This window comes from Bos javanicus, chromosome 17, assembly GCF_032452875.1.
Source record: "Bos javanicus breed banteng chromosome 17, ARS-OSU_banteng_1.0, whole genome shotgun sequence".
Taxonomy (NCBI): Eukaryota; Metazoa; Chordata; class Mammalia; order Artiodactyla; family Bovidae; genus Bos; species Bos javanicus.
The window spans coordinates 30,340,548-30,358,630 of NC_083884.1; the positions used below are offsets into that span (position 1 = coordinate 30,340,548).

Sequence of the window (18,083 nt, forward strand, 5' to 3'; positions counted from 1 at the left end):
ATAGAAATTTGGGAGACATCCAATGAAAAACACTGTAGCAAAAAAGAGAAAGAGAAAGGAAGAAAGGAAGGGATAGATGGATCAAGTGTGGCAAAATATTGTTGAATGTAGGGCATAGATGGATAAGAATATGTTTGGAATTTTTCAAAAGAAAGAAGGCATGGTGAAGGAGTACCAACAGTGGAAATAAGCTACTTTTGGGAACAGGTGTAAAATTGGATGCTAACTTAAAGGACCTATCAGATAAAGAGAAGGAGCAAGTTAAAGAGGATGTAGTTGGGGGCCAAGAAAGGGAAGATACACAAGAAGCAAAATCTTTCACAAGTTGAAGGAGATAACCATATATAGATCCTTGCTTTATTGACTTTAATATGCTTAGAAAGCACCTGGGAACCGTGTGAAAACGCAGACTGTTTCAGTAGGCCTAGGGTGAGGTCTAAGTAGGGAGAATCTACATTCATAATAAGCTACCATGTGAGCTGATGCTGCTGATCTTTGAACCACACTTTGAGTAGCAAAGACCTACAGCTACACTGTCCAGCGTGGTAGTCACTGGTCAAATTTGACTGCTTAAACTTAGTTACATTTAAGAAATTCCTGGAAATTCCCTGGCATTCCGGTGGTTGGGACTTGACACTGTCACTGCCAGGGTCCTTCTTGTCAGGGAACCAAGATTCCTCAAGCTGCACAGTGAGGCCAAAATAATGAAGAGTAATCTTAAAGAAAAAGAAATTCCTTATTTTCACCATCTCACTAGCTACATTTCGGATTTTTGTTTTGTTTTGTTTGTGTGTATTTGCTTGCAGTTCTCTGTGGCTTGCAGGATAGTAAACCAGGGGTTGAACCCAGGCCACAACCATGAAAGCACTGAGTCCTGACCACTGGCCTGCCAGGGAAATCCCACACTAGCACATTTCAAGTGCTCAGTTGATGGGTATATGTGACTAGTGGCCGACTGTATTGGACAGCACAGAGAAAGGACATTTCCATCATGTCAGGGTTCTGTTGGACAGCACTGCTCTGAAACACAAATGAGAGTTTTAAAAGGAGTAATCTATTATGTTTCATAAGATTTCTAGGACCTTCAAAATAATTTTTATAAAACAGATGATTTTTAAATTTCAGTAAATGTTTAGATGAAATATATCAGGTTTGTTCCTCTTATTAAAGGTGTTATCATGGGATCAGGTTTGATTTCCAGTTACACAGTTTTTCAATCAATACGTTAATGTAGTGTTTTCTTAAAATTCTTATGATACCTAGTTAATTCCCGCAGTTTAGGATGCATCATTTCTGAGTCTCCCCACTAAAGCTAGCGCTGGTTGGAGGCTGTGGAAAACTAACCACCCATTTATAAACTATAGTCTAATTTGGGGCAATGTTGGTATTTGATTCAAAGGATTAAAGACTGGCTTAGGTGGTAATTGAGAATCAGGGAGGTCTATCCAAATAATTTAAGGCCCACAGGGACCAGAATCTACCCCAGAAAAGGAACTGGGCAAAGATGACTGGTTTTCTTTGTGTAAAAGGGAGGTTATAACCCTGTGTTGAGTGTTCAAGGTGCCTAATTGCCCACAAGTATAACAGACTGATATTGGAAAAGAAACTCATTCTCAGGAATCTTGAGATATAAAGGCAGGCACTACTATGAAAAAAAAATAGAAATTTGCTACGTCTTAGGAAAGTTACCCCCTGCTCCTACTTCTGCTGTGCATACACTTAAAGATAGCATAAGTAAATATATTCTTGTATTATTTACCTCGTTTACTCTGAGTAAGTAGGTAAATTATTTAAAAAACATGATGAATGTATATAAATACATGTATGTAACTTCATATTTCTCAATTACATCAGATACAGCTTATATTGAGTTTGTTGCTTAACTTCATAGTTCAAGATCAGTGAATATCTGAACTCATTTGCCTTCCTAATTTATGAAACTGCCATCAAATCTTGGTAGTTCTTTGCAAAAAATATAAATGATAATGTGAGGACTTTCAAAAATTCTGGTAAAAAATGCAACAATATTTAGTAATACTAATTCACTGAAATTTAGAATATGTATCCATTGAAGTGAATCATAGAACTGAGAACTGATTTAGTAAACTATTCAAGGTCTTCATGAAATCCTTGTAAATTTAAAATTTCAGTAAGGTAGAAAAAAAATTGCAACTGAAATGTACTCGCATGAGATGATTTTATAGAATTCTATGGACATACAGTTCTCTTTTTGAGAGATGCCAAATAGAAAATCTGAGTATTTCCTATAGATAACAGAATTGAAATGTATGTCTTGGAAAGAAAATTCACTTTAATTTTCAATGCCATTTAAAAATTATTTCGATCATGTAAATTCTGTTACTTTTAAACTATTTTGAAGCCTAAAAACCATTTTAAATGTTTAGTCATTGAATTTTCTACATATAATTTTTACATTATTTTAGTGTCATGAGAAAATTAAATATGTAAATAATATAATTTTTCTTTTGTTTACTGTAGCAAGTACAGATGAAGTTCAAGTCCCCCAAGAAAATATTGATCAAGTTGCTGTTGTGGCCACCAATATTCTGTTTTTTGTGATTCTATTTATCTTTGCCCTTTTTGAAACGTAAGTTTTTTTCTGTTTTCATCTAAATCAGATTGTATAAATAATCTGTATTTCTTTATGCAATATTAATCAGGCTTATAGATATTCTCAAAAACCTTATGTGAGGCATATTTTTCTTATGATGTAAAAAGGCAAGTATAAATTATTTGCCTTTTAACTTGAATGTAGTTAATTCTCTGTCGATAAACTTACTGCCTTATCATGAGTCTGTTTCACTATTCTTCCTTTCCTTTTGAGTTTTATGATAAATATAGTTATAAAACTGTGTATTAATTTACTTTAAGCTATGTAGTTCCCGACTTATGTATATTGGATTCAGTCTAGAAATTTTAACTCTATTTCAGCCCTAATCCTGAAAAAAACTAGTATATCTGCCTTGTGTAGGCTTTATTGACCTATAAAAGTTATCATATGGCTTTATTTTTAAAATACTTTTCCATTATATTATTAAAATAATATATTCTTGTTAAAAATATTCCAAACACTGCAACTGTATTTCCATATCCACTACTTTGCCTGGAGGTAGCCACTGCTAATACATCAGTGTGTGTTTTATTTTCCTAACAATTTTTTCTATACAACTGTAAGTATTGAGGTTTGTGTGTATGTGTGTGTCCATTAAGCCAACATAGAATATGTGATAGTATCATTTGACGGCTTGGTGTATTCACTTACCAATATATTGTAACATTTTTATGCTGGTATATTTTATGCCAGATCTACTTAATTTTTAAAAAATTATTGAGATATATGAAAGTTTTACCTCATCTCCTTTTGTGGGCATTTATTTTATTATGGTGAATATTGTTGTTCAGTCACTCAGTCATCTCTCTGTGGCTCCATGGACTATGGCACGCCAGGCTTCCCTGTCCTTCACTCTCTCTCAGAGTTTGCTCAGACTCATGTCCATTGAGTCAGTGATGCCATCCAACCATTTCATACTGTTTCTCTCTTCTCCTGCCCTCAATCTTTCCCAGCATCAGGGTCTTTTCCAGTGAGTCGGCTTTTTGCATCAGGTGGCCAAAGTATTAGAGCTTCAGCTTCAACATCAGTCCTTCCAATGCATATTCTGGGTTGATTTCCTTTAGGATTGACTGGTTTGATCTACTTGCTGTCCAAGGGACTCTCAAGAGTCTTCTCCAGTACCACAGTTTGAAAGTATCAGTAAAACTTTTTTTTTCAATTTTAAGAATTTAATTTATTCTCTTGTATATTTATTTCCCATTAATCCATGTTGAGCCATGTTAATGGTGGTGGTGGTTGTTTGGTCGCTTGGTTATGTTCAACTCTCTTGCATCCCTATGTACTGTAGCCCTCCAGGCTCCTCTGTCCATGGGATTTCCCAGGTATGAATATTGAAATGTGTTGCCATTTCCTTCTCTGGGGGATTTTCCCAACCCAGGGATTGAACTTGCATCTCCTGCACTGGCAGGCAGATTCTTTACCACTGAGCTACCAGGGAAGCCACGTGTTACTGGACATGTATTAAACTTTTGGTCTGCTATGATTCTTAGAACTTTTCTGCCATATTTTCTTTTTTTTTTTAATTGAGATCAAATTTGTATGTAATAATGTACTTGTTGATTAAGGTATACCACTTTACTTTTTGTTTTGGCTGCAATGGGTCTTTGTCCCTGTGCGGGCTGTCTCTAGTCACAGTGAGCAAGAGCCACTCCCTGGTTGTGGTTCGTAGGCTTCTCATTGTGGTGACTTGTCTTGGTGTGGAGCACAGGCTCTAAGGTGCCGGCCCTTCAGTAGCTATGGTGCCCAGGCTTAGTTGCCATACAGCATGTGGAATCTTTCTGAACCGGGGCAGTCAAACCCAAACCCTGCATTGGCAAGTGAATTCTTTACCACCAGGCGTGTCCCTGTTTTAATTATCTTTAATGTACAATTCAGTGACATTAAATACATTCACAGTGTTGTGCAACCATCACCACCACCCATCCCTGGAACCTTTTTATCATCCCAGACAGAAGCATGACTACACCCATTAATCAGTAAGTCCCCATTCCTTCTCACCCAGCCCCTGGTTGCCTCTATTCTACTTTGTTTCTCTATGAATTTGCCTATTCCAGATACTTCATATAAGTGAAATCATGCAATCTTTATCGTTTTGTGTCTTGCATGTTTCACTTGGCATGATGTTTTCAAGGTCCTTCCATGTTGTAGCATGTGCCAGAATTTTATGCTTTTAACAACTGAATTATTCCATTGTATGTATATACCAGTTTTGTTTATCCATTCATCTGTCAGTGGAAATTTGGGTCATTTCCACCTTTTGCCTATTGTAGATAATGCTACTATGAACATTAGTATAAAAGTATCTGAGTCCCTGCTTTCAGTTCTTTTGGGTATATACCCAGAAGTGGAAAGGCTAGATAATATGATAATTTTGTGTTTAGCTTATTGAAAAACCACTGAACTGTTTTCTAAAGCAGCTCATCTGATTTTAAAATAAAAAATGATGTTAAAAAAATGGTGATGTTCTGGCACTTGACTGGTGGTCCAGTGATTAAGATGCAATGCTTCCAATGCAGAGGATGCTGGTTCAAACCCTGGTCAGGGAACTAAAATCCCACATACCATGTGGCCAAAAAAAGTGATTTTTTTCTGAGATTTTTTTTTTCCACTTACTTATTCATATCATGCCTTATGGAAATTTCTCTTTTTCCAACTTTTCTCTCTTTGATGTTATTTGCCTGGTTAAATATTGCTGTAAAAGTCACTAACGCAAATGGAAATACTCTAAATCTGCCCAAAACAGATAACGCCTGGAGTTCTAGAGCAGAGTAAATAAAGGTTCACCGAGAGGCCACGACACCAACAGATGCCCCTTCCTAATGGAGTGGATGGGCTGAGGAACCTGCTGGTGGTCATTACTTCCCTCTGGAGCAGTGGCCACTCACCTTGGCTGCGTATTGGAATCACCTGGGATGCTTAAATAAACACCAATGCCTGGGTCCTACCCACCCCACCCAGACTCTTACTTGGATATAGTCTAATAGTGGAGATATTCTTTCCAAAGTCCCTGGCATTCTGATAAGAAGCCAAGTTGAGAGCCACTGCATTAGGAGACTGGATTGTTTGATTTAAGTCCTACGTCACCTATCAGTCTAAGGGATAAGCTATGGGGCCTCAACTTTCCTTTGACTCTGTTTAGCCATAGCCCTTTATGTACATCCATATCTTTGTTAGAAAAAATGTGTCCCATTTGTGGTAATTTTGGTAGGCTGAAATATGGATGGCTGCTATTATCAAGACACGTCTGCCTTGTCAGATGTCTGCAGAAGCTTTCACTCTTGTTCTCAAATAAACTTTCTTTTTTTGGAAAAAAAAAGTGACTTTTTTTTTTTAAAGAATGACTATTTTAAATATTTTTAAATTCTTTTTGTAGCAATTAACAGAAGGAGATAGAAAGTCAGAAAAGAAGATTGTCAAGGAAGGAGACAGATAGTCATATAAAGAAAGAGTAGCCTTAGATATAGGGAGAAAAATATGTGCATTCAAAGTTATAAAAGAAATTGAGGAAGAGAAAAAGCAATCCCATAAGTTTCTCATAACTTAATCATAGTAATATTATTTCATTGAAAAGAGACCAATTTAAACCAAAATGCAACCATGACTTCTTATATTAGAATGGTAGGAATTATGGTTTGTTTTCTTTTCCTGTTTTTCAAACTTTTTGCAGTGTGTTATGTTACTTATATAATTATAATAACTATTAAAAAATAAAAATGCAAACAGCCAAACTTAGTAGCCTGTGTTACTGTGATATTATGTTACAATAAAATGTCCTTAAAATGTGTTTCTATTTTTGTTTATGTAGATCTGATGTCATTGATAAAAGGGATACAAATTCTTAAATGTGTTGGTATCTAATAAAGCTTACTATTTCAACTTTAACAATGACTAAGGTTTAAATAAAATGAGAATTATTTATTTTTTGTTTCTATTAGCATTGTGACTCCATTAACAATGGATATGTATGCCTGGACCAGAGAACAAGCTGTATTATATGATGGAATAATACTTGCTGCTCTTGGAGTTGAGGCAGTTATTATTTTCATGGGGATAAAATTACTTTCCAAAAAGTAAGTTATGTGTCTTTGTTTTTATTTCACACCTGTTTTTTTTTTTTTTTAAATAAGGCATGAAACAGAGCTAATGATGTAAGTGAATGTATTAGTAAAATAATGTGAATCTTTTTTCTTATTATTGTATGAGTTTTAGTCCTTGAACGTTTGCAAACATTTAAAATTTATTAAAGGAGCATATTTCTATACCATGTAGAAGATTTTTTGGTAAAGCAAGAATATCTTACAAAGTGAATAATTGTCTTCTAATGTATCTTTTGTATATTTTATTTAAAGTATCTCTGTAAGTGTATTTCATAAAATATTGTTCTTCTGTGTGGTAATATATGTTATACAACAAGAAAGATTAATAGTTAAGTCTGGAAAATTCTGGTTAAAATAATCAAACTCCTTTACTCTAAAACTTCTAAATCTTCAGTGTATATACTATATCATCATGACAAATAGAGAATGTAGCATTTCTCAAAGTTAATTGCAACTTTGATCATAGAACACTTTTTTATTTTTAAAATTTATTTTTAATTGAAGGATAATTGTGTCACAGTGTTGTGTTGGTTTCTGCCATATATCAACAGAAAATAATAGGCACAGGTTCACATATGTCTCCTCCCTCTTGAACCTCCCTCTCACCTCCCACCCCATTCCACCTCTCTAGGTTGTCACAGAGCACCAGGTTGAACTCCCTGTGTTATAAAGCAACTGCCCATTAGCTATCTGTTTTACATATAGTAATGTATATGTTTCCCTGCCACTCTCTCAATTCGCCATTCCACCCTCTCCTTCCCCCACTATGTCCATAAGTCTGTTCTCTGTGGATCATAGAACACTTTTTTAAAGAAGCATTTTGCAAAAGTAAACTGTAAGGAAATTCTTGTATAAAATTTAGTTCATTCATATAGTCTGTGGTGGCATGTTAGTTGATGAATTCAGCTTTAACAATTTAATTATTCCTGAATACTTTAACAATGTAACTTTAATAAAGTTCTAAGATCATTTGACAAATACTGAGTCAGTGCATAGGGTTGGGTGCTATGGGGAATACTACGAAGATTTGTGTCTTTATAGAGCCAAGAAAGAGGCCAAATTATACAGTGGAAGTGAGAAATAGATTTAAGGGACTAGATCTGATAGAATGGTGACTGCAGCCATGAAATTAAAAGATGCTGACTCCTTGGAAGAAAAGTTATGACAGCATATTAAAAAGCAGAGATATTACTTTGCCAACAAAAGTCCGTCTAGTCAAGGCTATGGTTTTTCCAGTAGTCATGTGTGGATGTGAGAGTTGGCCTATAAAGAAAGCTGAGAGCCAAAGAATTGATACTTTTAAACTGTGGTGTTGGAGAAGACTCTTGAGAGTCGCTTGGACTGCAAGGAGATCCAACCAGTCCATCCTAAAGGAGCTCAGTCCTGAGTGTTCATTGGAAGGACTGATGCTGAAGCTGAAACTCCAGTACTTTGGCCACCTGATGTGAAGAGCTGACTCATTTGAAAAGACCCTGATGCTGGGAAAGATTGAGGGCAGGAGAAGAAGGGGATGACAGAGGATGAGATGGTTGGATGGCATCACTGACTCAGTGCACATAAGTCTGAGTAAACTACGGGAGTTGGTGATGGACATGGAGGCCTGGCGTGCTGCAGTCCATGGGTTCTCAAAGAGTTGGACACGACTGAGTGACTGAACTGAAAAAGGCCAATATACAGATATGGACATAGACATCGATTGATATTCAGTTAAAGTAATAGTAGATGTATTACATCTTGCTACAAAGATAGAGTGTCCTGCTGATATTCTTACAGGTTATCCAATTTCATACCTTCCAAGAGCTTGTATTCTATGGAAAGCCAGTAAACACAAGTATGGAATCAGGTCATAATAAGTAGTATAAAGAATAGAGCACAGGAAGAGAATGAAAAGTGGCATGGGTAGTGTTTTGATTGGCTTCTCAAGGAAAGCAGCTCAGTTTGAAGTTATATCTGGGTTGAGACTTCAGTGAAATCAGAATAGCCATTTCAGGGGCCTGGAACTCTTGCCTCAGAAGACTGACCTTCATATGATTAAGGAACAAGCAGGAAGGCCATTTTTGCTAGAGCAGAATGAGAGAAATGGCAAATGAGAGGAGATCAGGTTGGAAAGATATGAAACCTTGTAGGCATTCTGAAGGTGATGGGAAGTGTTGGGTTTCTTTTGTTTTAGGAACCTTTGGTCTTGTTTGTGTATTTCACATTTTATTATGGAAAATTTCTAACATATGCAAAGGTGTAGAGAGAATCATGTCCTGAATGTCTAACATCTATTATCCAGCTTCAACAGTTATAACCTTGGATAATCTTGATTCATCTATACCACTCCCTATCCTCTACACCTGGATTATTTTGAAGCTAATGTTAGACATCATTTCATGTCTTCCATAAATATTTCAGTATGTATCTCTAAAAGTTGAAGATGACAACATTATCACATCTAAAAAAATTAACAATGATTTCTAAATATCATCAAATATCCAGTGTGTATTCAGATTTTCTACACTCTTAATTTTTTTAAAAATTTGTTTTGTCTTACATTATTTTATAGCTTACTCATTTGACTCAGGCCCTTGTGTTTCTTAAATCTCTTAGTATAGCTTTTAGAAGAGAGACAGAGATTCTTTCCTTTTATTAACTGATTTTTAAAATAACTAGTGGATTCCGTAACATCCTCTAAGTTACCAAGAATATTTTATTTTAATATAGTATGTATTTATAGATTATAACATTTTTATGTGTTTCAAGTCATTGTCACTACTATTCTCTTTGGTATTCACGTCGTGTTTTTGGCCAGCTTCCTCAAACTGACTCTGAGCCCTTATTTTTGGCTGCACTGCACAGCATATGGGATCGTAGTTCCCCAGCCGGGGTTCAAACCTGTGCCCCTGTGGTAGAAAGGCAGAGCTCTACCCACTGGACAGCCAGGGAATTCTTTTATGACCAGTAGTCACTGATAATTTGTATTGTTTCTGGTATGGTAAGATGTCAAGGCTCATCTTAATGCTTCTTGTCCCAGACTTGAAATCAGCCAGTGTTCAGAGGAGTCCTAGTTCCTCTTAGTGGGAAATTATAGTTTGTATTTGTTTTAATTAATATATCACTTTAAGTATCAAGATATTATTTGTTTATAGTTTTAAAAATTATAAAGGTAATAGAACTATATGTTATAATATACTGTTTCATGTTTAAATTACAGAGTTTCTGTTCTTTAACAGGATTGGTGAGCGTGCTCTTCTACTGGGAGGACTCATCATTATATGGGTTGGCTTCTTTGTCTTGTTACCTTGGGGAAATCAGTTTCCCAAAATACAGTGGGAAGGTATAGCCATTCATAATTCTATAATGTTAGCCCCTGTTATTCATCTAAAATTAACAAGTAACACACTGTACTAATTTTGTTTTCATAGATTTGCATAATAACTCAATCCCTAATACCACATTTGGAGAAATAATTATTACTCTTTGGAAGTCTCCAAGAGAAGATCACAGTGAAGAACCAACTGGTTGCCCAGTTGAACAAGCGTGGTGCCTGTATACCCCCATGATCCATCTGGCCCAGTTCCTCATATCAGCTGTGCTAATTGGAATAGGCTATCCATCCTGCAATGTTATGTCCTATACATTATATTCGAAAATTCTGGGACCAAACCCTCAGGTGAGTCCGTTATTCTGACGTTGCAGTTATGTGGGGTATATGTATACTTGCAAGCACTCACATTTTTTTTTTCCATCCATTCTCCAGTTTTACATAAGCTGATTTAGGGGATTTTTATCATACTCAGCATTTTAAATTTAAAACCCCACCACTTTCATAAAGTACTTACAAGATTGTAAGCTGAAATTTAACAGAAAGTACTTTAAGTTAGAACTAAGGATGTTTTGAACTCAGATTATGAGCTCTAAGTTATTTTCATAGAAAAAATTATCTGAAGCATACTTTTCAGAAACTCATTGTTAAACTAGGCAACAGTTAGCCAACCAAAATTGATAGCCAAATTTGGATCTAGACTTAATTTCATGTGGTCCTAGGGACAGTTATTAAGAGATGAAAACACAGTAGTTGGAAAAGTATGCAGCAGTTTTGTTATTTTAAATTTGTTCTTATAAGAATTTCCATATTCATTATTTAAAACTTAGAAAAAGTATAGAAGCAAAATGGAGAAAAGTATCAAAGAGACAAGTACTACAGTTTGGTGAAATATACTTCCACTTAGAGTCTTTATCCGTGTGTGTGTGCATGGGTGTGTGGGCCTAACACAAAAATAGGACTATATCTTTGATACTATTTTTTAAACTGTTTTTTTAAATTATGCTGCAAATATTCTCCCATAACATTTTATATTAAGGAATTATTTTTTAATGGAGACATATTCCATCTTATGTATGTATCATCATTTACTCAGTCATTTTCCTGTTATTGTACATTTAGGTTATTTCAGATTTTACTTCTGACTTTCCTTCATGCATGCTTAAGTCGCTTCAGTAAGTCTGACTGCGATTGTGTAGACTGTAGCCCGTCAGTCTCCTCTGTCCATAGGATTCTCCAGGCAAGAATACTGGAGTGGGTTGCCAAGTCCTCCTCCAGGGGATCTTTCTGGTCCAGGGACCAAACCTGCATCTCTTATGTCTCCTGCATTGGCAGGCAGGTTTTTTACCACAAGCACCACCTGGGAAGCAGTTATTTAAATGGCAACAAAATGAAAAACAGTATCTTCCTTTTTATAAAAATTAAACTGATGGTTTTGCATTTTCAAGGTAGAAATTAGTGTTTTTCTTTAAATAAAGCAAAGATTAAAAAAAGTTCATTATCACTGTTTTTAAACTAAAATCATAAACATTTTAGTAATTTCTGGATTTTTTAATCTATAAAGTTATATTTTCACATTTTCAAAATCAGGAATAAATGCATATTAGTTACAAAAACAATACATGATAGTTGCAGGAAAAGTCAAATAATTTGAAATGTATATAGCAGAAAAGGAAGGATCCCCTTAGCCCATCATACTATAGTTAACCACTTCATAGTGTACTTCATTTGTACCCTTCATGACTTTGGTTATGCCTTTTCAAGTATATCCACCCTCATGCCTTGTAAAAAAATATGAATTATATCTCAAGTATATAAAGTTTTTTCTACATTTTGGATTTTTTTCCCTTTAATATACCATGACTTTCTATGTCAGTGCGAATAGATGTTATTCTCATTATAAGATCTTATTCTGTATATGGATGGCCTTTTAAGCAACTGTGTAGCATTCCATTTATTAAATGTGCCATAAATTATTTACTTAATCCACATTTGACAGGTTATTTACAATTGGGGGGATATTAAAAGTAATGCTGCATTTTGGACATTGTAGTTGGAGCAGTGACATTGTGGTGACATGGAAATTAATACAGTGGAGTCAGCCAAATAGGGCTTCGAATCTCTTGGATAAGTTACTTGAATTTTCTGAGCTTTAGCTTCCTTGCTTGCTAATTTGGGATAATACCAATCATAGAAATTTGTGAACATTGGAAATAATATATGTAAAGCACCTAATGTAGTGTCTGGAAAATAGCAAGTACAAAACAAATGTTAGCCTTAAAAGGTAAGTTTATAAATCATTTCAGTAGACAGTGTTTGTTCTTTTATACACTTTTATTTTTCCTAAATAGTATGTCAAATAAGTTTATCATTCATTATTTGTGGTATTTATAGAGAGGCACTTTGTAATTAATTTAAAAACAACAGATAGAGAAAATGACTACACCTGATTACGAGTGTGCTTCTCCCTCCACAGGGTGTGTACATGGGCTGGTTAACAGCGTCTGGAAGTGCAGCACGGATTCTTGGACCTGTGTTCATCAGCCAAGTGTACACTGCCTGGGGTCCACGGTGGGCTTTCAGCCTAGTGTGTGGGATGGTGGTGCTCACCGTCACACTCCTGGGTGTGGTTTACAGAAGACTCATTGCTTTTTCTGTAAGGCATGGAAGGATTCAAGAGTAACCTAGCTAAGACTGTGTGGAAAGTACACTTGTGTGGAACTTTCTCTTTTTTAAGACTCTTCTTGACAACTGCTACGAGTCAGTTTCCTAAAGTCAGGTTGTAGGTAATAGTGTATGTTGCAAAACAAGAACGTATATTGAATAAAATAGGGAATTCTATGTGTAATTGTGACTAGCAAGGTAATATGAAAATTCTGGATTATAGTTTTCCTTATCTCAAAAAAAGAAACAGTTTCCATAAAACCTTTTTTGGGGGATGGCATGAAGTCATGAATGAATAGATGGTGCTCTATAAATGTGAAGTTATATCCTTAAGTCAAACTGCAGAAGTGTCATTAAAATAATGAGAAGATCTATGCAGTGAAATCATAGGGAGAGTTCTGTATGAATTACCTGTGATAGAATGAAATCACAGAAATTATTTACCTAAATAGGGGGATTTTTATTGAAAGACAGCTCCTTTTTATTTACTAAAAAATATATTTTCTGTTATTATCAAGTTTTCCTTATAAAATAAAATCATGACTTAAAATTTCCACTTACCATGCCTGTCATCCTGCCTTAGCTTCTATAAGTCATGATTTTTAATACTATACTTTGCATCTTACTTTAGTTTTGGTTCTTACTAACCCCTAAGTTAATAAATGTGTATGAATAATGCTCATATTTGAGCAATAAAGAAGATCATCAATAGATCAAAATGGATTTCACTACCTGTAGTAGGGATGACTACTTTTTTCTTTCAAGGCCTAATAATTAATTCAACTTTAGAAACATAAGCCAGATAATGTATTATATACATATACTGAAAACCAAATGTTAAAATTATTGGCATTTTCCAACTCCCTTAAGTTCTAGAGAAAAACTATTATTTTATTTACTTTTTCTCTTGTCTCAGTAGTGGTAGGGAAGACCCAGCAGTTTTCCATCTTGTCTGCATAGCTACTCAGAACCACAGGATTTAAAATTTGGATAGGCTATGGTAGCCCCAATATAGTTATTTAATGAATATCTAGGTAAAATGCCTTTAACAGTTTACCGAGTTTACTAGAAGTTGGCTAAATTACACTATGTACACATCACTACCTCACACGAATCTGAATGCTGCTAAACGGGACTAGTACAGAGCTATATAGATGGATGATCTGTATTACCCCAAATGCAAAAATGTTTCTAAATACTTTCCCAAATGTTTCCTACTGTTATAAAAATTTTCAAAACCGAGAGTAAACATTATAATCTGCACTTTATATTGTTTGCTGTCCTTTCTTTGGTGGTAGTGGTGGGGTGGCTTGAAAAACAAATTTGTTTCTCACAGTTCTGGTCTAGAAGTCTAAGATCAAGGTGCTAGCAGGGTTGGTTTCTTCTGAGGCTTTTCTCCTTGGTAAGTAGTGCGTGCATACTCTGTCGTGTCTGACTCTTTGCGACCCCCATCAATGTAGCTTGCCAGGCTCCTCTGTCCATGGAATTTCCCAGGCAATACTGGAGTGGGTTGCCATTTCCTCCTCCAGGGGCATCTTCCTGACTGAGGGATTGGAACCACATGTCCTGTGTCTCCTGCATTGGCAAGTGGATTCTTTACCACTGAGCTACCTGGGAAGCCATCTTGGTATGTAGAGGGTTATCTTTTTCCTGTGTCTTTTGTTTTTTCTGGCTTTATTGAGATATAATGGACATATAACGTATAAATTTAAGGTATACAACATGTTGATTTGATCCTTGAATAATGCAAAATGATTACAATAGCATTAGCTATCACCTCCATCATATCACATAATTAGTTTCTTTTTTTATGGTGAGAACCTTAAAATCAACTCTTAGCAATTTTTAAGTATACAGTAGTGTTACTAACTATAATCACCAGGAAGTTTGTACTCTTAGACCAACATCTCCCCATTCCCTTCACTCCCTTGCCCCTGGCAATTATCATTCCACTCTGCCTCTAATAGTCTGGCTCTTTTAGATTCCACATACAAATGGTGTCATACAGTATTTGTCCCTCTCTATCGTTATTCACTTAGCATAATGCCCTCAGGTTCCATCCATGTTGTCACAAATGGCAGAATCTCCTTTCTTATGGCTGAGTAATATTCACACACACACACACACACACTGAAAACCTCCCTGGTGGCTCAGATGGTAAGGCATCTGCCTGCAATGTGGGAGACCTGGGTTCCATCCCTGTGTCGGGAAGATCCCCTGGAGAAGGAAATGGCAACCCACTCCAGTATTCTTGCCTGGAAAATTCCATGAATGGATGAGACTAGTAGGCTACAGTCCATGGGATCAGAGTTGGGCACAACTGAGCAACTTTACTGGCTCACTGGTTCCTTATCCATTTGTCTGCTGATGGACACCTACGTTGTCTGTCATCTCATTGCTGTTGTAAATAATGCTGTAGTAACATGAGAAGGCACATGTCTCCTGATATCCTGCCTTCATCTTCTTTGGATATATACCTGGTGGAATTGTTGGATCACATGGTAGTTCTTAATTTTTTGAGGAATCTCCACACTCTTGCAGAGGCTATACCAATTTACATTCCCATCAGCAGTACATGAATGTTCCCTTTCTCTACACACTTAGAGTTTTTATGTTTATCTTTTTGATGATAGCCATTTTTAACAAGAGTATATATTTCACTGTGGATTTTAAAAATTATTTAGGCTGCCCTTGGTGTCCACTGCTGTGAACAGGCTTTCACTAGTTGTAAGCAGGAGTTCCCCTTCACTGTGGTGCGGTCTTCTCACTGCAGTGGTTTCTCTCGTGGAGCACAGGCTCTAGGTGCACAGGCTTCAGTAGTTGTGGCACGCCGGCTCTAGAGCATTATGTAGATCTCATTTTGGATCTTGTTTTAAGTCAAATGTAAAATGGTATTGTTGAGGTAATTGGAGAAATTACCTCACTGGAGGGAGTGAGGTCAGTGGCTCAGTTTTGGAGCAAGTAGTGTCAGGGTTCCCAGAACCTAGTCCCCTAGCTTCATCAGGGTGGGTGTGGGGTCTGTGCTGAGCATGGGTGGCAGGGTCTCTTCTGGGACAGCTCATGCATTGTGATAACAGCCGTTGTTCCTAGCTGCAGAGCCTGAATCTCTGTCCCTCCTAGAGGGTCTGAGCTAATATCCTCTAATAAATACTTTCTCCTTAGGTTAGATTGTGTTTTAGTTTGTAACTAAAACTCCTGGCTGATATAGGAGGCCAGAGTAGATGTTTGAAGATGTGAAGGAAGCTATTGTCATAGTAAAGATGTGTGATGCTGGTGACTTCAATTACGGAACTGACAGTGGAATTGGGAATTAAAAGCATGTTGAATGCAGTTTAGAGGTAGAGTTAGCAGGATTAATTGGTGACTAGATTAAAGGTAAAATAAGGTGTTAAGAATGAGTGCCAGGATTTGAAATGAAAAACTAGTGATGCAGATGCCATTTACTGGAATTACTGAGGAGAAACAGGGAAAGTGTGCAGTTGACCAAATGTTCTGATAGATAACAACAGCATGCCAGATAGATATGCCCATAAACAGATAAAAACAGAATGTATTATAAAATGAGCTGAAAGAAACTGTGAACGAAAGGCAAAAAAAATGACAAAACTGTATTTTGAAAAACTGAGAAATGGGAATATTTCCCAATGAACTAGGAAAATAAGATAATAAGGTATGAAAATATTGCTGGCAGAGCTCAGGAAATAAGAAACTTAAAAAAATAATTTCAGACATGAACAAATTAGAAGGAACACGAGTAATAAGATGCCACAGATAATTTTTTAATGGAAATTAAAGATGGAGGAAAATTAAAATACTAAAGAGATAATATGCATACGAAAAGGAAATTCAACCTGAAAGAAGGGAGTAAAGGAAAAGAAAAGCAAACAAGTAGAAAACAGAAGAAGCTGGAAAATAAAATTTTTTAAAAAGTTGGAAAATAAATACAACAGAACTGTAATGACAGTGAAATCAGAAATGATAATAAATGTAAACAAAGTAGACTACAGAGCGTATTACATTGGATTGAAAAAATTTAGCTATATAGTATATATATGAGAAATGCCTGAAACATAAAGACATGTTAAGACTGAAAGAGATAATTTAAAAAAGTACTTAAATTCAGTCAAAGCAAAATATATTTGAGTCTTTAGCTTCAAAATTAAGCTAAGAACTCCTTTATTTCTAAGAGGAAATTCTTACATTTAATCATATTTTTCTCCCTAAGAGAATGGTTTATATAATTTTCTTCCCCAAAGTTGGATTGCCAGTGTATTAAAATGTTAATCCTAATATTGTCAGATTGCTTTTTCATTTATACTCTAATCAACAACACCTGAGAACGCCCTCCTCATGGTAGCACTAGGACTTTTTTTTTTAACCAATCTCTTTGATAAAAGGAAATTATTTTTTAGTCTTATATTTCTCCAACTTCAGATGTGGTATGTTCTGACTCATTTATGGATTTTCTCCTTTGTGAATTATCTGTTCATATCTTTTGTCCTTTTTAATTGGGTTGTCTTTTTCTTATTAACTGTGCAATTTATGCCACAAACTATTATCTTCTCATTGCTTTAGACCGCAACCTCCAAATCAGTGTTGAATAACTGTGACAACAGGTATTCAATGGAATGGCTCCAATATTCTCTGATTATAAAAATCAGCAGGAAAAAAAACACTGTGTAACAGTTTATTATTATATTTAAGTAGTTTCATTTTATTCCTACTTTACCTTGAGTATTTCATTAAGAATGGCTGTCTCACCATTGAATATTCTTTTTCCTTATGTCGCTCAGTCATATCTCTTTGTGACTCCATGGACAGTAGCCTGCCAGACTCCTCTGTCCATGGGGATTCTCCAGGGAAGAATACTAGAGTGGGTTGCCATGCCCTTCTCCAGGGGATCTTCCCAACCTAGGGATCGAACCCAGGTCTCGCAGATTGCAGGTGGATTCTCTACTGTCCGAGCCACCATTCCTCATGTTAACTGCACTGTTGAATTCTTCATTGTTAAAATGTTTATCATTAATATATAGATATTTTCAGATAAAGGTAGAGAAACAATGTACTTACTATTTAAAAAGTTAATTTTTAAAATTCATTTGCCTCCTCTTAAATAGGCAATAAGTTTACTAAGTTATTTTAAATTAAGTAAATAAATCAATAAAGTAACTTATCACTATTTATTTTTTTAATAAAAATGCATTTGCAGAAATGTTTCATCACAAACTAGTGCTACAAAAATAAATATAAAACAAATATACATGTTTACATATGTTACTTATAACATATACATTTACATGTTCAAAATTCAGAAACTCCAGCATGTTTTGTCCATGATTCTTAACATGTCTAAAGTAGGGATAACAATAAAAAAGCACAAATA

At 35.6% G+C, this 18,083-nt stretch overlaps 1 protein-coding gene across 1 annotated transcript in view; it reads left to right on the top strand.

Annotated features, from left to right (window-relative positions):
• The window catches only part of MFSD8 (major facilitator superfamily domain containing 8), a 37,206-nt gene extending 23,238 nt beyond the window's left edge, over window positions 1–13,968 (top strand). Inside the window, exons 8-12 of the mRNA XM_061384218.1 lie at window positions 2,500–2,608; window positions 6,568–6,702; window positions 9,945–10,048; window positions 10,137–10,384; window positions 12,513–13,968. Of these exons, the coding sequence (XP_061240202.1) occupies window positions 2,500–2,608; window positions 6,568–6,702; window positions 9,945–10,048; window positions 10,137–10,384; window positions 12,513–12,719 (803 nt within the window). The 3' untranslated portion in view covers window positions 12,720–13,968. The remainder of the gene's footprint in view (window positions 1–2,499; window positions 2,609–6,567; window positions 6,703–9,944; window positions 10,049–10,136; window positions 10,385–12,512) is intronic.
• Window positions 13,969–18,083: the final 4,115 nt, after the last annotated feature.